Here is a 20,823-nt window from a genome sequence, read left to right as displayed (position 1 = left end):
ATAAGAGAACACGCTGGCGTCACAACGTAGGGTGAATGACACCCCTTATAAAGTGTTGGGTCTACAAGAAGAGAAGGCGGAGGAGGCAATACTTGGAGGAGAAGGCAAAGGGTCTCAGGAGCATTTTCTCCTCCAAGGGGAGTGTGCTAGGCTAGAAAAAAGGGCCAACTGTTTTGGACAGAAGCCTGCAGTTTTTCTTATTAAACCACGACACGTAGGAATTAGCAGTAGTTGCCAAAGAGGTGAAAGAAGAAGAAGAATCCCATGACCTTAACACTTCTTCCCTAAAGCACTCTGCATTGATGTGGACACTGGGATCCCCAGGCAGGCACCAAGTGTCTGGAGAGTCTGAGTGCAGGGGAGCAGGTGTGCGTTCTAGCTGGCAAGCCAAACTAGCTCTCTTTGTGCAGTCCCAAGGGTGTGGTGTAAGGGGAAGGCAGGGCCTCCCTTTGTGTAACACAGTAGCTTCTGGAGCCTTCCAGACTGAGTAGGAGTCCAGGGGGTTGGCTCCCTTCACCTGTTGAGTCTAACAACCCAGAACTGTGAGTTTAAATGAGGTCCCCCTGTGCGTCAAGAGGACTCCGCTCCCAGCTGAGATGCAGACTAGGGAGCATCCCCCTCCCACCTAAAACAAGGAAAAGAGAGGACGACATCTACCTTCAAGATACGGGACATGAGGCAACAACGCGCAGCCATCCCTGAGAGATGGGACGATACGAGAAAAGGAAACGGTAGGCCATTGTCGTTCACGACCATAGACACGAAACTCCAAACAAAATTTTAGCAAATGGAATCCAACAACATATAAAGAGGATAATACCTTATAACCAAATGGGTTTTGCTCCGGAACGCAAGGTTGCTTTACCACTCAAAAAACAATGTAATTCACCGTATTAAAGAAGTAAAAGAGAATCCATGTGATCATATCAACAGATGCAGAAAAAGTATTTGACAAAATCCAACATTCCTGATTCATAAAAAAAAAAAAAAACACTCTCAGCAAACTAAGAATACAAGATAACCTCCTCAAATTGATACAGGACATCTGTTAAAAACCTACAGCAACCATATTACCTAATGCTGAAGACCAAATGATCTCCAAGGTCAGGAACAAGACAAAAATGTCTGTTCTCACCTCCTCTATTCAATGTCATCATAAGGAGTCCAGCCAGTGCAACCAGGCAAGAAAAAACAATAAAGAGCATCCACTTTAGAAATAATGAAGAAAAATTTTCTTTATTTATAAAAAATACAATTGCCTAAGTAGTAAACTCCTTGAAATCTACAAAAAAATCTACCGCACTGATAAATGAGTTTAGAGTATCAGAATGTAATATCAATGTACAAAAATCAATTATATTTCTATGATAGCAATGAACAATCAGAAATTGAAATAAAAATACTATTTCCAATAGCATCAAAATGTAGGAAACAGAGATAAATCTTACAAAAGAGATGCAAGACCTGTGCACTGCAAACTATAAAACATTATCAAGAAAAATAAAGGAAGACCTAACAGATATACCACATTCATTGGTTGGAAGACTAAATATTTTCAAGATGTCAGTTCTCACCAAATCTATACATTCAAAACAATTTCAATCAAAACCCAAAGAAGTTTTTTTTTTTTAAGGAATTGACAGACTGATTTTAACATTCATATGGAAATGCAAAGGACCTAGAATGACCAAAACATTTTCAGAAACAGGAGACCAAAATGGTGGTAGCATTAACATTGCATTACTTCGAGACTTTCTATAAAGCTTCAATAATCAAGACACTGTGCCATGAACCTATAGACAAATAGATTAATGAAACAGGATAGTGAGCACAGAGATACACCTACTCAAATGGACAACTGATTTTCAAAAATGTGCAAAGGCAATTCCATGAAGAACAGATAGTCTTTTCAATAAATAGTGCGGGAACAATAGGACATCTTTCTCTTTACACACACACACATGCTCGTGTGCACACTTCATTTATACCTTATTGTATATACAAAAATTTATTCAAAATGGATCATAGAACTGAATATAAAACCAAAATCTATAAAACTCCTAGAAAAAAATGTAGCAGAAAGCCTTTTGGTTTGGCATATATTTCTTAAATATGCCAAAAGCATGATTCACACACAAAAAAACCAAATTGGTAAATGGGACATCATGGGAATTATAAGCTTCAGCTCTGCAAAACACACTGTGAGGAGAATGAAAACTGAAACCACAGACAGGGAGCAAATGTCTGCAAAATATACACCTGATAAAACACTTGTGTCCAGGATATAAAAAGAATCCTCAAAACACAAAGATGAACAACTCCATGAAAAATTGGGCAAGACACTAAAACAGATACTGCACTGTAGCAGGTCTAAGAATGGCAAACACACACATGAAAAATGTTCAGCATCATTGGCTGTTAGGGGAGCGCGAATCCAAACCACAATGAGATACAATGCACACCTGTTAGAATTTAGAATGGCTAAAATTAAACGACTGACCACACCAAGTGTTGGCAAATATGTGGAGGAACCAGAACGCTCCCACGTGGCTGGTGGGAATGCAGAATGGCATAACCACTTTGGCAACTAGTTTGGCAGATTTTTTAAAAAGTTAAACATACACTGATCCCATGATGCAGTCGTTTCTAGGTATTTATCCCAAAGAAATAAAATCATATATCTATGCAAAGACTTGTACTATACACGAGTATTCCTAGTAGCTTGTTTATAACAGCCCCATTCGCGGGTGAATAGGCAAAGCAGGATGCGCTCACACAGTGGAACACTACTCGGCAATAAAAAATGGACCATGGATACATACAGTGACACGGACAAATCTCCACATAATTATACTATGCCGAGTGAAAAAAAGAGACACGGAAAGAGTACACATTTTATGATTCTACTTACTCAGAATCCTAGCAAATGCACACTCATCTGTAGGGACAGAGTAGTGGCTGTCTGGGGACAGGCTGGTGGGGCAGAGTGTGGGGTTCGAGGGGAACTTTTAGGGGTGGTGGGTATGTTCACTATCTTGCTTGTGGTGAAGGGTTCATGAGCATATCCGTGTGTCAAAACTTATCAGATCGCCCACCTTAAACACGTGCAGTTTAGTGTATGTCAATTACGCCTCAATAAAGCTGTTAAGAAAAAAAATGAGTTCGACAAATTGTTAACATCTGTGAGTGAATTGTTCGACCCAGAGGAATAAAAAGGAAAGTGGCTGGGGAAGGAGCTGAAGAGTGTGGGTTCTGTGGTTCTTTCCTTCCTTTTATTACCCATCGGGTGGGAGTGGGCTCCTACTATACGAGGGGTGTCACCAGGCAGCGGGACGGGGAGGGTGTGGGCTGGAAAGAACAGGACTTGCACGGGGCCACTCACCGGAGGTTTGGCCAGAGGCGTACATAGACATGACTGCTTGGTTGGCTACATACAGGGCGGGTATGTTGAAGGTCTCAAACAGGATCTACGGAAAAACATTAGCAATCCCTGGCGGCCAGGCCGGCAGACAGAGGAGGGGGTGGGCTGCTCCCTAATCACCCAGGCAACAAGAGTCCCACCCGCCCCAGAGAGATCCAGACCACGGGCTCAGAAGCATGACCCTCCTCAAGCCAGCTCTGCCCTAACCGGCTCCGGGACACTTGCAGTTTCGCAGTCCGTAAAATGGGCTCGCACCCTTCCCAGCTACCTCCTAAGATGCTAGGTACACTTGGATTAGATTAGGGTATAACATGGTCTCGTAGACATTTTGTTCTCCTCGCTGAATGTGTGGTCCTTTCTGCCCTCAGGGTGGCGAGGAGACTTGACAAGAGTCTGACGTTTTGACTCGGGCTGATGTCCTTGTTCCATAATAACAGAAACAACTGCAGGTAACGGTGGTTGTGTGTTAGCTACATGCCAGACACCTCGTTTGCTCAAGAAATGTCTACTGGGCTGGGCGCGGTGGCTCATGCCTGTGATCCCAGCAGTTTGGGAGGCTGAGGTGGGAGGATCGCTTGAGCCCAGGAGTCCAAGGCTGCAGTGAGCTGCGATTGCACCACTGCACTCCAGCCTGGACAGCAGAGTGAGTAAGTAAGTAAATAAATAAATAGTAAATGAATAAATAAATTTAAAAAAAGAAGTATCTACTGGATGCCAACTGTATACCAGGGCAGAGGAGTGAACAGGCGAGACACAACCTGGCTTTCCTGCCCATGGCGAACCCTCCCACGTTTGTGCTATTTTCCCCTTTGGCTGCCGGCCTCCAGGCACGCAGTGAGTCTATATGGCTGCCTGGGTGAGCGAATGACTGGCTTGCAAGACGGAGGAGCTGCGTTCTGCAGGATTTGCAGATTCTTTCGATGGCGCGACCCAACACGTTGTCACTGGGACAGGTAAAGGGCAGGACTGTTGTGTACAGCTCTGGGCAAGGGAGGCTGCCAGGCAGCACCACTCATGGGTTTGCTCCGGGAACTGTGTTGGGCAGCTCGGGTGTGGCCAGCAGGGGTGGGTTAGGTTGGTTTTGGGGGCTCCCTGTGGACTTTCTCGTTTGAATCATTTCATGGGCTCCCGGGGCACAGAGGCTGTCCTTGGTTGTCCTGTACCTGGCCCTAGGACGATTAGGGCAGGTGCACGGTGCCCTGGAAGTGGTGAGAGCTCAATGGAGTGTGGGCTTAACCAGCTGCTCAGGAAGGGGACTGACCTGCCTCCAGCCAGGGCCTGAGAACTGGTCCAAGACAGCGTTTTTACAAAACAACATTACACATGGTTGGTTACACCACTGAGCACGCTACTCGTAACACGCATTGCTAGACCTACTTCCAGGGGGTGGCATTCCGGGTGGGCTTGGGCATTTACCCAGAGAAATGAAAATGCACGTCCATACTAAGACTAGCTCACACTCATTCATGGTAGCTGTATTTGCGAGAGCCCCGCACCGGACACCACACGGCGTGTGTGCACAGGTGGACCAACACTCAGGGAAACGAGGGGAGGCTCCAGGGGCACAAAGCACTGCCAGACAGCACGGGCGGGTGGCCCACGTCACAGCATCTCTGAGTCTGCGCCTCTCCCGGGTGCCCCTGGAATTTGGATCCCAGTGGAGGAGGGGGCATGACTTCTAGGTGAGCGGGCAGGTTTTGTGACCGAATCAGAGATCCGTCCCCTTAAAAAACACAAAGACAAGAGCCAGCCTCAACTCCCACTGGCCTGCTGAGGGAGCGGCCAGAAAGTCACAGAACTCGGAAGAGTCTTCAGGGTTCCTGTGGTCCAACTCCCATTTCAAAGATGAGAACACTGAGGCCTGGGAACAGTAAGGGATAGCATTTGCTAGATGCTCCCTATGTCCTAAGCACTCTTGCAAGTTAAGACCGCTATTAACGCACTTTGTCCTCACCACAACCACCAAGGAGGTACAGTCGTTATCCTTCTCATGAGGAAACCGAGGCACAGCAAGGAACAGTCATCCACCGGAGGTCACACGTGCTGGCAGAGCCAAGGCCAGAACCCTGGGTCCTAATGCCAGGCCAGGCCTTCCCTGTACTCTGGGCCGCTCGCAGCGGTGGCGTCTCTCCTGGAACAGGGCACCCCAATCCTGCTATGATGCAGCCTGATTCCAGGGAGGAAACTGGCCCTGCACCCCTCAGTCTGCTCAAGGTCCTGGCGGAGCCCTGGTGGTTGGGCAGGGAAGGGAGGCCTGCTGGGAGGGCACGCAGGATGGGGAGGTCAAGGCAGGGCCACAGGCACAAGAATGCCCCTGTTCCCGCTGCGAGGTGGCCTTCCTTCTGCACGGTGCAGGTAGCTGGCTGTCCCCTTTGCCTGCAGAAGCCCCTCCTTTCTCAAGGCTGTCTGCCCTGGGATCCAGGTGCACAGGCCGCCCGTGGGGTCTGGCTGCAGGGGCCGCAGAAGCAGATCCAGGGAGGGGGGAGAGGGAGGGGTGCTCATGTCCCTGCTGCCTCCCTGCCAGGCCCTTCTTCTGAAGCCACAGCGCCTGGGCCTGGGTGACAGCCCCTCCTCTGGCTGGTCACCACCTGCTGCTCTGTGAGGCTTAGGGCTGGCACCAGCTCCCCGCAAGAGGCCCAGTGCACTGCACCTTCTCCTGTCGCTTTTTCTAAACGCTCACCTTTGTGTGTAGTCTCTTTATTAAACTCCCACCAGAATTGCCACGTGAGTGTACTTTGGTTTCCTGCTGGGACCCTGATACAATTAGGGGGTGGATTTGGAGAGAAGCAGGGCAGAGAGGCAAGCAGGGGGCCTGCAGGGAGGCGGGGAAGCGCCGGGGACAGGCTGGGTGGTTTGCATAGTGGTTAATTTCATGCATCAACTTGACTGGGCCGCGGGGTGCCCGGATACTTGGTCAGGCATTACTCCGGGTGTGCCTGTGGGGGTGTTCCTGGACGAGACTAACGTTTGAATCAGCGGACTGAGCAAAACGATGCCCTCCCCAGCGTGGCGGGGGGGCTCGTCCACTCAGTCAAAGGCCCGACTACAGCAGACAGAAGACCAGTGAGAGGGACTCCTCTCACTTGAGCCGAGAAGTGAACCTTTTCCTGCCTTCAGACTCGGACGGAAATGTCAGCTCTCCGGGTCTCCAGCTCGCTGCGGAGCTCGGGCTCTGCAATTGCGTGAGCCAGTTCCTCGCGATGAATCCCTTTCTCTGTATCTATTCATGCCCCAGTGCTGTTTTTCGGGAGAACCCTGACGGGGTGAGGGTCCCTTGTCCTCACTCATCCTGCTCAGCTCACCAAGGCCTCATGGGCACTCAGGGCTCTCAGAGCGGAGCCTGCTGTGCGCCGGGGTGGCCTGGCTGTGCTCCACCTCTGCCGTCTACCTGCACGCGCAGGAGGATCCGTCGCCCGCTCGGGCTCGGTCTCACGGGAGGCGGCGGCTCACGCCTGCGCTGTGATGGACACTCAGGGCTGCCGTTTCTGGGCCATGACGTGGGCCTCTGCTGAGAGCAGGTGGTACCCCGAGCCCTGGGCCTGCCCCTGGGGTCACTGCTCACTGCGGGAGACACTGCGGGGCTGCAGGGGCTCTGGGCCAGGTGGTCGAACCTTGCTGTTTGCTTAATTAGCTCATCGACGTCCTCATTAGGAACAGCCTGATGACGCAACGGGAACTCGGGCGGCCAGCGGCGGCTCCCGCAGCACCACCCCGCACCTGGCCGCCGCTGCAGCCCCGAGGAGGACCCCGCACGCTCTTTTCTTCACTTGTCTGGACAGGCTCTGCCATCCAGTTCGATCCGGGGCAACCCAGTCACACACACCCCACCTCCCTCCTGATGGGCAGGCCCAGGGCCAGGCTCAGAGAAGAGACACGGGAGCTTTAAATCAGATTCAGACGTCCACGGAGGACGTGCAGCAGGACAGTGGCTGGGAATAGAGCCGCAGAGCCGGACCTCAGGGGCTAGGCCAGTCTACCAGGGGCTCGCCCTGTGACCTTAGCCAGCCCACTTAAGCTGCTCCAACCTCTGCCCCTGCACAGAGGGCTAATAGTCACCCCGCCCGTAGGAGCCCGGTCATCAGGTCTAAGTGGAAATATTTGCAGCAATGCCCAGCCAGCACCCGACCCCCGGCGAACTCCCCAGCGGTGGCCGACATCCTTGGCATGAATGCCAAAGGGACGCCTCTCATCTTCATCTTCACCTTGCTGAGCAGAGAGAAGGTGGGCCCCGGAGGTGGCCGACACTGATGCTCAGGGGAGACCAGAAGCCGACCTCCCTCCTCCCCAGCCCGCCACCTCCCTGTACCTGCGTCACTTTCCCTTTGTTGGATGCGGCATTTAGAGGCGGCTCTGTCACCATCACAGGGTGCTGCTCCGGGGCGACGCGGAGCACCTGGTAGAAGGAGTGGTGCCAGATCTGGGAGGAGAGAGGGATGCGCAGTGAGCGGGTCCCAGGGCACCGTGGCCTTCTACAAATGGACAGGGTTTGATGTTACATCATTTATTTGACAAAGCGATATTTGGACAGCATTCGCAACCGCCGAGTCACAGCTGGGGCAGCCCTGACCAGAGGAAGCCGCTGGGAAGGCAGAGCGTGATTTTGGACAAGACACGTGACCAGCGTTTGTGCTCCAGGCCTGGAGTCGGGAAGTGGGGCCGACAGAGACGGGCCCAGTGCTTTTCAGAGTCTCTCGTGGTCTGATGGGGGGATTGACACGACCACCAGACCGCAGGGGTGAGCCAGGGGACCCCGGCAGGATTGGGAGTGGCCCAGGGATGAGGCCCCTGTGTGCGGCTCCACCACCTGCCAGCTGCAGCCCTGGACACGCAGTTCGACCTGTGTGAATCTACTTCCTCTTCTTTAAGATGGGAGATAGCCCCTGCCTCACGGGGGGTGTGAGGATTAAATGCCGTGACATCTGTAGAAAGCCTAGCGCGTGTGTTTCCTGTGGCTGCCGTGACAGCATCGCAGGCGGCTCCAACAGCACGAGCTCATTGTCTCGCAGTCTGGAGGCCGCAAGCCTGAGATGGAGGCATTGCAGCGGCCGCTCTGTGTGGCTTGCAGACGGCTGTCTCCTCCCGGCGTCCTCGCATGGACATCTTGGTCCCTGGCACCTCAGAACGTGACCTCATTTGGGAATGGGGTTGTTGCAGATGTCATTAGCAGCAAGGGGCGTACAGTGGGGCAGAGTGAGTCCCTAATCCAATCCTTATCAAGAGGGCAAATGTGCACGCAGAGGAGACGCTGTCTGAAGACGGAGGCGGGGATCAGGGTGCAGCATCTGCCAGCCGAGGAACAGTGAAGATTGACAGCAAACACTGGAAACTAGGAGAGAGGCCGGGCACAGACGTCCCCCAGCCCTAGAAAGAACCAACCCTGCTGATGTCCTGGACGTCCAGCCTCCAGGAGTGTGAGGAAACAAGTGTCTGCTGTGTAAGCCGCCCAGCCTGCGGTCCTCTGTTACGGCGGCCCCAGGACAAGGACGTGGTAACTTATGTGGACACCCTCAAGGCAGTGCACGGCCCGTCCACATACACGGAGGCCTCCTCAGAGCCGTCTGTTACTGAGAGAGGCTCAAATGTGTCACTGCTTACTATTTGGGACTAAGGACTCATTAACCGTCATCCCCCTTAACCCCCATGACAGTGCATGTGGGAGGAACCATGGTACCTGTCTTGTAGCTCGACACACCTGGGGAGGGCCTGCGAGCAGGTCCCTCCCCGCAGAAGCTGGGCCTACCTTTTCCATGTTGTCCCAGTTAGTGACAGTTGCCCGAGAAATGGGGTATTGCAGGTTGAGCTTCTCTCGTTCCTTCTGAACCTCATCCCCGATGAAGCAGTCCTCCTCCTCCATACCCACCAGCACCTTCTGAAAAACACAGGCCGGGACAGGTCCACGCTTAGGAGTGGATGGAGGTGGGGCTGGACTCGCCTGCACGCAGCCTTCGTCCGTGGGCGCACAGTGAGCGGTGGCTGGCGGGCCGTGGTGGCCGTGGGGAGGCTCCCGTCGCAGTGTGGGCACCTACGACTCCTCGAAGCCCACGCGCGATTTCCCAAATGGCCGTAAGAGGCTTCAGCGCGTTGCCTGCGAGGTGGGCGTGCCTCTGAGGACTCACGGCTGGGACACTCAGCTCGCCCACTTTGCGGATGGGGAAACCGAGGGCGGCGGGGGAGCGGGGAGCGGCTGTTGAGGAAGGAGAGGTGTGGAGAGAGGCACCGTCTCCCGTGTCTGCCTCGGAGGGTTGACTGGGAAAGGGTCTGCAACGTAATCAGTTTCTGTTATCTTTCACGAAGACACACCCGGCTACTTTCGTGGCAGATTAAACTGCTCATTCTGTCACGAGAGGGAATTTGCCGGTTGGCTCGTGTGTCACTCTGGGTCCCTGAGAAACAGACACCAGCCGGGATGAAGGTGCGCGGGTGTTGTTAGGGAAGGGGCGACGTGGGAAGGGTGGGAAGGCCGCCGGACGCGGCCAGCAGAGCTGCCGGGCTGCCGCCCAATCCCGAGCCTGGGCGCAGGAGCGAGGGAGGCGGGTTGGGGCTGTCCCCGGCCACCATGTGGTCTAAGGAAGGTGCCAGCTGCTGAGGTGCACCATGGAGCGGTGCGGTCAGAGCAAGGCCGGCTCTGGAGGTGGCCATGGTGCCACCCAGACCGTTCCTGCCTTAGGAGTTTGTCTTTTTGGCAGAAGAGATTTGGACTTGGGGCGAGAAGCACTAACCGTGAGAGCCCGGGCCAGTCGCCTCCCCTCCTTCTCTGACAGTGACCGCTCCTTGTCCCTGGCCACAGCGCTGCTGGGGATCACATGAAATGAGACGACTGACAAGGACACATTTCATAAACTCAAGGACACGGTGACGTGAAGGAGCGTCATCGCTGCCACCACCCCTGACGTTTCTCAGCCACCCAAATCTGAATGCGAGTGGCTGGGGGACAGAGGCCAATTTCAAGGGTGCGGAGGCAGCAAAGTTATCCCGGGTTGAAGTTGCTGCTTGAAATGGTGAGATGAACAGTTCTCGGCGTGATGTCCTGTTGCTGGGCACCCGTGGGTCAGAGTGGCTGCTCTGCCGAGAAGGGACAGAGTGACTCAGGGCAAAGCATTCACCACCCCCACGGGGGCCTCACTGCCATCCTGGCTGCTGGACTGAAGCCCTGGACAGGGCGTGAGTAGAGCCCCGAGGGACATCCTGGGTCCCCACACCTGGTACGCACTGACTCGGGAAGTTAAGGCACTGCACTGAGCATGGGGAGGGGGCGTGGAGCTTAGGTTTGGAACAAAATGTGACCTCTCTCAGAGACAGGAACTTACTCCCAGGGGCCGGTCCCCAAGTCCATGAGGCTGGCAGGCAAGTGTCTCATGGAAAACCAAACCCAACTGAGAGCCCAATCTGTGTGGTTCAGCTAGACGGTTTGCTGTTCTTATAATTGATCTTGGTCACTCATTTTATTCTGGTGAAGAATTTGATTTTTCTTGTGCTGTCATCTTGTGTTTCACCATTCAGGTGACCTGTTGTATACAAGCTCTGCTTCCTGTGTGCCACTTTGGGTACAGTTAATATGTATATTTTCTTTCCCCCGGGGCTATGGAATGTTTTCATAGTACAGCCCATATTAAGTTTTGACATTGCAACAAATGACTGTGACCATCAGGAAAAGAGATGCCACATTCCGGACAGAGGGGTTGAACTCAGGGAGTTGCTCCCAGCGTTGGGAGTTTGAAAGGGCACGCAAGGCGGCAAGGCGGCAAGGCGGGCTGCGGCAAGCCAGAGAGAGCACCGCAGGCAGCAGCCCCCCGCGGGGGTGGGGAACCCAGAGGTCCGGGGCTGTAGACCAAGGAGCTCTGAGGGGGACACAGAGCTGAGAGGGGGGTCTGCTGCAGGGCCTGTGGGGATAGAGCTGGAGTCTGCGTGGGAGGAGCAGGAGCTCAGGATGGAAGGTTCTGCTCCCTTCCACCCCACCCCACTCCCCCACCCTCCCCCCGGCCACCTCTAGTGCCTGCTACTACTGACAACATCTAATGGGAAGGGGTTGAAAAGGGAGCCTGGGAGTTGTCAGCCTCAGCAAGCCCGAGCAGAGCAGCACGGCGGGGATCGAGGTGGAGCTGAGGGACAGTGGGTGGGAACCAGCTGTGGGGGTTGAATGGTAGCCCCCAAAATGATGTGTCCCAGTCCTAACCCCAGCCCCGGGGAATGTGACCCTCACTGGAGAAAGGGTCTTTGCAGGTGTGATTCAGTGAAGGATTTTTGGTACTTAGGGTGGGCCTGACATCCAATGACAAGCGTCCTAAGAGAGAGGCAGAGGGAGATTGGAGACCGACAGGGAAAAGCAGAGAAGGCCGTGTGAAGACAACGCAGAGGTCGCAGTGATGTGAGCACAAGGCAAGGGATGCCTGGAGCCACCAGAGCCGGAAGAGGCAGGAAGGGTCCTGCCCTAGACCCTTCGGAGGGAGCGTGGCCCTGCCGACAGCTGGATTTCAGACCTGCGGCCTCCACAACCGTGGGAGAATAAATGTCTGCTGTCTTAAACCACCGCATAGCAGCATTTGCTGCGGCAGTCCCAGGACACTGACACGCCAGCACAGATAAAACTGGGAGACGTCGCCCCGGCCACCCCTTCCCCGCCAAACTGTGGGATTAAGCCCCAAACAGGGGGTGGGACTGGTGCAAAGTGAACTCGTTTCTGTCCTATCGGGGTTGGGACAGAGTCCTGAAAGGAGAAACATAGGTTCAAAAAGAGCCAATAACCGAGGAGGAACAGACGCCTCCGTGCTGAAACTCGAGGGGCATAGCGGGCTGCGGGCCTTGGGCTGAGCTCCTGCCTCTGGGAGACACGGCGGGGAGGAAGGCAGGGCCGACAGAAGGAACATTCTGCTCTCTTCTGATGCCACCAGCCTGAAGTTGTCCTGGGTAAGGTTAAGTCTGTCTGTTGTGAGTCGCAGGTGCCTGGAGAGATTTCGGGACACTCCCGGGCAAGGCGCCTGGTCTCGCACACAGCAAAGGCCTGTGGGTGGAGAAAGCCACGCACTCTGCCAAGCCCTCACGCTGCTCCGAGGCTCTGGAGGCTCTGTGGGACTGGAAGCCGTGGCTGTCACTAGCCACAAAGGCTTTGTTTGTGGAGTTTGGGGTGGTTCTTCTGAAGCTCAGTTTTAGCTGGAACTGTTGACACACCAAACTGGCTCCCTGGGTGTGGCCTGGACCCATCTCCAGCACCTGCCTCCTCCCGGCCCTCGGCCCTGCCTCTTCCTGGCTCCAGGCAGAACCCACAGGGTGAGCCCACCTGCCCCTGGGCCACCTGGCTGGGGGACGAGGAGGAGCCACAGAGTGAGGGAATGGCCAGTGTCCAGGGAAGAGCCCCATCACGTGCTGGGGTTCAAACAGGGCAAAACCCACACCCTGTTTTCCCTAAAGAGAGCATGCCTTTTACAAGTGCTTAAGAAACGTTATTAACTGTGTCCCCAAAAAGTCATGCATTGAAGCCCTAACCCTCAGTACCTTGGAATGTGACTGTATTTGGAAATAGGGCCTTTAAAGAGGCAATTAAGTTAAAGTGAGGTCACTAGGGTGGGCCCCAAAACAATAGGACTGGGGTCCTTATCAGAAGAGATTAAGATAGGAACACACAGAGAGGGACGACACCGTGAGGACACAGGGAGGAGGCGGCCGTCTGCAAGCCAAGGAAAGAGGCCTCGGAAGGAACCCGCCAACCCGCTGATCTTGGCCTTCCAGCCCCCACAATGGTGAGAAGACGCATTTCTGTTGTTTCAGCTGCCGGGTCAGTGGCACTTTGTTACGCGGCCCTAACAAACTCATACAAAACAAGAGAATAAGAGGTTTGTAGGATCCACAGTCCAGGTCCCTTTCAGTGGCATTCTCACGATAAGGACCCGGCTCGTGTGGGCCCTGGGTCTTGGCCTTGTACTGCAGGGCGAGCAAACCATAGCCCACAGGCCAAGTCCTCACCTTTGTACACAGCCCAGGATGTAAGAATGGTTTTTACATTTGTAATGGGTTGGGAAAAAAGATCAAAAGAAAAATCCTATTTTGTTATACTTAAAAGTTAAATGAGTTCAAATGTCAAAGTTCTTGAACTAAAGTTCGATTAGAACACAGCCACATTGATTTGTTCATGTGATGGTCAAGTTTGTGTGCCAGCTTGGCTGGGCCCTGGCACGGAGTCGTTTGGCCAAACATCAGCCTCGATGTGTCTGCGAAGGTATTTTTCTTTTCTAGCTGTGATTAACATTTGAATCGGCTGACTCTGAGTGGAGCAGATGCCCTACATAATGTGGTGGGCCTCGTGCAATCAGCCAAAGGCCTTAGAGACAAGACTGAGGTCCCACAGGGAGGGAGGAATCCGGCATCAGTCTTCCTGCGGCTCCTGCCTGCCTGCTGGGCCGATTTTGGACTTGCAGCCTCCACAATCACATGAGCCAATCTCTTAAAATAAATCTCCCTTTCCATAGACACACATATCACACAGGTTCTGTTTCTCTGGAGAACCCCAACTGTAGGGACCATCCCTGGGCAAAATTGGCTTAAGCCCAGAGTCAGCGAAACTGGATGTGCTCTCCTTGGCGCCAGAGGTCAATAGGCCCGGGCACGGCCTGTTGACCAAACAGAACTATTCCTCATGACAGATAGCTTTATGACAGGCACGGCCTGTTGACCAAACAGAACTATTCCTCATGACAGATAGCTTTATGACAGATAACCAAGCGCCTGGGGTCTTGCAAACAAGCCAAGGCGACTCATTGTCCTGCATACGGTAATGAGATAAAGAAGTTAAGACAAAAACATCTGCTTCCATTGAGCAATCGTCTGGAAGGAATGAAAATGTGTTTTCCTCAAGGCGCCCAAGGTAGTCACGTACCAGGAAGTAGCTGCCAGACAGAGAAAAAGTATATAAATAAAACGACTGGTGGAATCGACCGCTGCAGTCTTGTACGTCTTGTGTGTGTCTGTGTGTTTCTTTCTGTGTCCATCCCCCGTTCTGCAATCCAGGCCGCGACACCGACAAATACACGTAGTGTCCCCAGCTGCTTTCGTGGGACAACAGCAGGGTTCAGTAGCTGCAACAGAGACCATGTGGCCTGCAGAACTGATGACCGGTACACTTGGGTCTTTAACAGAAACAGTTTGCAGAGTGACTTAAAGGCCACTCGAGGCGGGAATCCGGGGCTGACATTGTGAGCCCTGGCTTCCCTAGCTGTCCCCTCTGCAGGTGTCCCACCTCCTCTGGGCCTCGGCCTCCTTCCTCACCTGCAAAGTGGCCTTAGGTGTGGGCTCCAGAGCCGCAGTCAGCGACGCTGATCCATCAAAATGGATGCATCAAAATGACCTGGAAAGCTCATTCAACTTGCTGCCCGACCCTGCCCCACAGCAGAGACCACCGCTTGGCGGGCCCAGGGTGGGGCCAGGACCACGTGTTGTTAAAGTTCCACAGTGATCCGCGCCCCCATGTCTTACAGTCCGTGTCTCAGTCTCTATGCCCAGTGGCAGCACTGACCCTCCTTCCAGAGAATGGCCTGGCCAGCAGACGCCCTCTGGGCTGGCCGAGGCCTGTGCGGGGTGGATTTCGAGAGAGGAGAGGGCGTCACCCTCAGCAAGGCCCCTGCACGCACGCTTCGTAAGTGAACTCATGCTCCGGGAAGAGACAGGCCCTGGGGGAGGGCGAGAGCTGAGATGAAGTTCCTCATGTGACTGCAGTGGCTGGTTGGTGGCCTCCCAAATGCTGTGTCCACCTGGACTCTCCTATTTGGATAAACAGTCTTTGAACACGTGATTAAGTTAAGACTCTTTAGATGAGAGCATCTTGGCTTACCCAGGTGGGCCTAAATTCAAGGCAGGTGTCCTTATAGGAGAGCAGCCGAGGGAGATTAGAGACAGAAGGAAAAGAGAGGGTCACGTGAAGACAGCAGCAGCCAAGGAAGGACTGGGGCCCTGGGCGCTGGAAGAGGCAGGAAGCACCCTGCCCTGGAGCCTTCGGAGGGAGTGTGGACCTGCTGACACCTAGACTTCTAGTCTCCAGCACTGTGAGGGGACACATTTCTGTTGTTATAGACCACCTGGTTTGTCTTCATTTGCTACGGCAGCCCCAGGAAATTAACGTATGTGTCACTGTCATCATCATCGCCATCATTTTCATAATTGTTAAACACTCCCTATGGGCTGGAAACTGTTCTAAACATCCATTCGCCATCTCATTTAACCTTCCAGCCAAATCTATGAGATAATATACTTAGTTAGTCCCATCATGCAAAAGAGACACCTTTGCCATGAGGCACGCTTGCCCAGAGTCATGTGCGTCTACGTGGCAGCACTGATACTGGAACCTGGGTCTCCCTGGACCAATAGCCCAGCTCTTAACCACCAAGGCCTGCGGTCTCCAAGCAACAAGCTGGTCAGCTAGCCTGGGCACAGGCACCTGCTAGGGCCGTCCCAGCTACAATCCCTGCCACTCAGACAATGAGGAAGACATGGGCTGGCTCCCAAAGATCCTTGTGCAGTTTATCCACTTAGAGAGGGAGATAGGGATTGTCACCTTCTGTCACAGGCCTGGGTGTCAGGCCTCAGGTACAGATGGCAGTTTAACCTGGGTCATTAGAAACATGCCGGTAATTTGCTCCAAGTTCTTCAAAGCCCAGGAGTGATCACCATGGAATCGTGTGACATTGAGACCCCCCATGTCACCACGCTGTTCCCTGTCACAGATGAGTACGACTTCCCAGGAAGGGCTCCATGATCTGGAGCGTGGGCGGTGAGCTCTGGCCCCCTCGGCAGATCGGGAGACTCACCGCTCGGAGCTGGTGGCTGCTATTCCGGGAGAAGGCGCCACAGTACCTCCCCGGAGGTGCTAACTTGTCCCGCTACGGCTACTATGTGAGGGTGTTGCCAGGAGCTGGGGAGGGGGGCGGGGAGCTAGTGCCTAATGGAGACTGAGCTTCAGTTTGGGAAGATGGAATGTTCTGGATGGTGGTGATGGTTACACAACAATATGAATATACTTAACGCCTCTGAACTGTGCACCCAACAATGGTTAAGATGGTAAACTTTACGTTATGTGCATTTTGCCACAATAAAAACAATCTGAATTTTTAAATTCTCTTGAAAAACAGGAAGATCTGACCACATTGGGTCCACTCACCTGCATGTCAGCACCTGCCCTCTTGGGCCAGGCATGTGCCCCAGTCCCCAACCCTCCCTATCGTCTTGCTGTCACAGAGGCAGAGTGTCAGTTGCCACTGAGTTCTAATGGATTCTGTTTATCTGAAAGGCGGACTTCTACTTCTCTGTGTCCACACCACTCTGAAAAGTGGGAAGAGCAGAAGGTCATCGATGGGCAGTATGATTTATTATTCACAACCAGCCCACTTTACGGACTTATGTAACAGCCTGCTCCAGCTAAGTCAGCGGTTCTCAAAGTGGCACACCCAGGAGTGGTTAGAAATGCAGAGTCCTTGGCCCACCCAGACCTGCCGAAGCAGACCCTCTGGTGGGCCTGGCCACCTGTGTGTCACCAAGCCAGGCACCCCGGTGACCCGGACGCACACTCATACTGGCCACCTGCTCCCATGGCCAGCCCTGTGACCTGCCCTGTCGGGGGGAGGGGCTGAGCAGCACCAGCACCCCCCACGTCACTCACGTCGTGCCGAAGTTTCCCGAGGACGGTTGGGAACACGCCCAGGGGGGCATCCATTCCTGCAAACCCCACCTTGCTGAAGCCTGAGCCATAGTCACAGATGAGGGGCACACGGTCCATCCCGCTGCGTGCCACCTGGAGGAGGCTGTGGAGAGACCACACAGTTATTCATGCCATTGGCAGGGCACTGGCCCTCGGAGTGAGCATTATGCCAGGCGCCAAGCTTGGGGCTCCCAGGGTGGGCAGGTCTAGGGCAGTGTGGGTGGCTTCCCCATACCCCGAGCTGGGCCCTGTTGGTGGGTTGCAGGGGGAGCCACTCTCTGGATTCTGTGGGCAGGTCGCTGGAAGAGGGCGCTTTCCAACAACCATTTGCACATGGCGGCCTTGGAGAAGGGAGGCCATGCGGGGGGAATCCTGGGCTAAGGCTTTTGCCTCCACATGTTTCTGGCAAGCTCCGTGTCTGGCTTCATGGGTGGTCATCTGAATCTGAGGTAGCCCCTTCCCATCCATCGAGGGAGGGGCTTTGGGCAGGGGCCGGCAGGAGATCCCCGTAGAGCTGGGGCCCTGGTGGTCTGCACGCTTGTGGGAGCAGCCAGTGCCCCTATTCCCAGCGCTGAGCCCACCTGGGGGGCTCCACTGTCCCCCCGCCCTGAGCGAAATCCATCTCCCTCTGCTTTGCTTCTACAGAACTTTTCCCTACTTTTGCAAGTTTGGGAAACATGGGAAAATATAAAGAGTATCACAATTGCCCACAGCCCCCGATGGCTGTCCCTGTGACATTTTGGTATCTCTATTTCCAACCTATTTTGATGCACTATAGAGATTTTTAAAAAATCAATTACCCTCAAAATGAATGAGTCCATTTTCTCTTTTGAATATTGTGTTTTAATTAAATCTTTACCGTGACAAGTGTTTTCTTCATTTTAAAAGCAACTTTTAGTCCTCTGGACAGAGAAAGAATTTGGTTGGCTCTACATGTTCGTTGCAGAAAATAAAACTATGAGGAAAAACAGAATCCTTCCCAAATCCTACAATCATAGATGGCCTTTGTTATGTTTGGGCGTTTACCCTTCCAGCCCACACAGACAGCAGAGGCGTCCCTATTTACACAGCGCCTCTGTGAACAGCTGTGTATGGCACAATTCTAGGAGGAGCCAAGGTGTAGTGTTGCTGTGTTTATCACGTGCACACATTATATATATCACATACAATATATGTAGTACTTACAGTTTTGTATTAGACTTTTCAGTTGAGCCTTATAGACATTCTCATGTTATTAAGTATTGTGTGGAAGCATTCTTTTTTTTAGAGACAGGGTCTCACTCTGTCACCCAGGCTGGTGTGATCCCAGCTCACTGCAGCCTCAAACTCCTGGGTTCAAGCAATCCTCCTGCCTCAGCCTCCCGAGTAGCTGGGACTACAGAAGAGTGCTACCGCGCCTGGCTATATTTTTTCTATTTTTAGTATAGATGGGGTCTTGCTCTTGCTTAGGCTGGTTTCAAACTCCTGACCTCAAGAGATCCTCCCACCTCGACCTCCCAGAGTGCTAGGATTACAGGTGTGAGCCACTGCACCCGGCCCAAGAGTTCTTTAAGTATTCTGGATTCTGGACCCTTGTCAAATGTGTGATTTGCCACCATCTTTTTTCCCTATGTTCAACGTTTTTGTGAAGTGCAATTCCCAAGGATGATGTTTCCACCTCGCCAGAAGTTGTCATGACCATTGACTATAAAGTCCTTGGAATCACCATCCACTCTCCCAGCACACGGGCTCCGCCTTTGTCATCTTCTACGCGTGGCATCTGACGCCTCTGGATCCGTTAGGAGAACCACTTTGGGAGACCCCCAGACCAAAGCCTCGCCAGGCTTTCATCATGCCACGTCTGTCTCACCCCACCCGAGCTCCCAGCAAGGGGGAGGACTCAGCTCCAAGCGCAGGGTTTGGGGCCATGTTGAACTCACACTTCGCAGGTGTCTGCCCTTAGCTTCTGTGCCTCTGGTCTCGTCTCATCCTCCTCTCATCGCTTTCTCATCAGACATCCGCAGAGGCCAACGTCATCGCCATCCTTCCTACCTGCCAAGGCGGGAGCGTGCAGGGCCGGGGCCAGGCGCCTGGGAGCGGGGATGGGGTCTTCTTCCGCAGCTGACTTGCAACCGCTCCCTGGCAAGTTACCTCTCAGACTCTCGATATTTGCAAATTAAAAGTGAAATTATTGAGATGATTCAAGGTTAGTCTGTATTTCTGTGGCATGACTATTGCTGAGCATAGAGATGACCAAGTTACCAATGAGATTCGAACCAGGTGCAGAGTCAACTGTATAGGGCCGCAGAATTGATTAAGGTGAGATATTGTGCAGACTGGTCAGAAAGCGCACAGGTCTTCCAGCCAGGCAGATCTGGGTTAAACTCCTGGGCAGGAAATTCCACACTGACAAATGTTAGTTATCTCCTCTATAAAATGTGAATAATGAATTAAGTAAGCACCACGCCTGGCACATAGTACATGTTCAATAAACAGCTACTCATTATTTAATGATTTATGAATTTGAAATTTTATAAATGTCACCAACAAGCTATTGCACGTTAAGTTTCTAAACAATAATCCCCACTAGCTAGTTTTCCGGGGGGAAGTTTAATGCCGTGACACAGGAAGTGGTTGGAGCTGCTCAAGGAGGACTCACTTTCAGCCTGGGCTAGAGGGAGGAAGTGACTTGCTGTCAAAGGAGATTTAACACGCCCTGACTTGGGGACCACGAAGAGAGCCCAGCCACCAAAGTGGATGGGCCCTGACGCATGAGGGCAGAGAGACCGACTGAGGCAGACTTTGTACTGAGCAGTGAAGCAGGCAGACAGAGGGACGGGCCATGGAGATCAGTCCGTGTGGATTTGACTGTGAAAGGCTGTTCTCTGAATAATTACGCTGCTCATGACATCCAACTCTCTGAGATCAGGGCTCCGAACTGAGAAATGAACATCCTGGGTCATGTCAGATCAATGCACAGAACAATGTAATGAAGGTCACAATCTAAAGTCCCCAGGGCCCAAGGAGGAGACCCACTGGACCAGAACAATCCCTCAGGGGCAGAGATGACACCCTGGCTGCCTTTGGGTTGAATCTGGCCTGTAGCCTTGTTTCCCTTGTCTGGAACAAATTTGATTTTTGTGCTCAACATTCAAACATGAGATGTTCGTCATTAGGAATCAATCAATCAGTCAGTCAATCCGTGGTTTACTCAGGAGCCACAGCAAAGGACTTTGTTGTCCCGTGGCAGTGTGGCTGGATCTGTGTCCGGGCTGCCTCCAGTAGACAGGCTGTGGGTTCCCAGGCAGCTGCCGCTGCTTTGTTCATCTGCGTTGCTTGCGTGGCCCCTGCAGGCATTTGAGTTTGAGATCTTCGGTGCTTAAGATCTCTCACCAGTTGTTCAATCTTGAGAAAATGGGACAGTATGGCCAATCCTACAGTTCGTTGTTTATGAGGTTGATGAGTAAATGGAATGTGGCACCCAACTGTCACACTCATCATCACACTCCCTCCTCATTCTGTCCTCTTCACGACGTGCTGGGCGGAGTGGTGTCTCCTTCACCCTGGTGACATGTAGAGGTCCCAACCACTCCCCAGGCAGGGGGTGTGCACCACTGTTCTGGTTGGGAGCCACTGGTGGGGCAGGAGGGGACTTCGTGACGCAGACCTGTCAAAGCCAGGTGCGAGAACAGTTCCAAGGACTGAAACAGTTAGAACCAGATTTTCTGAGTCCCTGAAATAATTA

At 53.1% G+C, this 20,823-nt stretch overlaps 1 protein-coding gene across 1 annotated transcript; it reads right to left on the bottom strand.

Moving 5' to 3' along the window:
* Window positions 1-146: 146 nt before the first annotated feature.
* Window positions 147-17,177, bottom strand: LOC105826760 (actin-1-like). Its single transcript, XM_012664789.1, has 6 exons — window positions 17,039-17,177; window positions 9,448-9,605; window positions 9,162-9,290; window positions 7,728-7,838; window positions 3,383-3,467; window positions 147-151 (listed from the first exon to the last, which is right to left on the bottom strand). Exons 1-6 carry the CDS (start codon window positions 17,175-17,177, stop codon window positions 147-149), a joined length of 627 nt encoding a protein of 208 aa, XP_012520243.1.
* Window positions 17,178-20,823: the final 3,646 nt, after the last annotated feature.

This window comes from Propithecus coquereli, unplaced genomic scaffold, assembly GCF_000956105.1.
Source record: "Propithecus coquereli isolate 6110/MARCELLA unplaced genomic scaffold, Pcoq_1.0 Scaffold120, whole genome shotgun sequence".
NCBI classification, from domain to species: domain Eukaryota; kingdom Metazoa; phylum Chordata; class Mammalia; order Primates; family Indriidae; genus Propithecus; species Propithecus coquereli.
The sequence above is the reverse complement of the archived record's forward strand: the minus strand, read 5'-3'. Positions and strand labels throughout refer to the sequence as shown.

Bases quoted from the DNA above. Each gene is read 5' to 3' on its own strand.
- LOC105826760 (XM_012664789.1), bottom strand. From the start codon at position 17,177: ATGGACCGTGTGCCCCTCATCTGTGACTATGGCTCAGGCTTCAGCAAG. The intron at 9,606-17,038 runs GTGCTGCTCAGC...CTTCCTCAACAG, and splicing joins GAGTGACGTGGGGGGTGCTG to CCGCTCCCCGCTCCCCCGCC. The intron at 3,468-7,727 runs GTACAGGGAGGT...GTTTTTCCGTAG, and splicing joins ACAAAGGGAAAGTGACGCAG to ATCCTGTTTGAGACCTTCAA.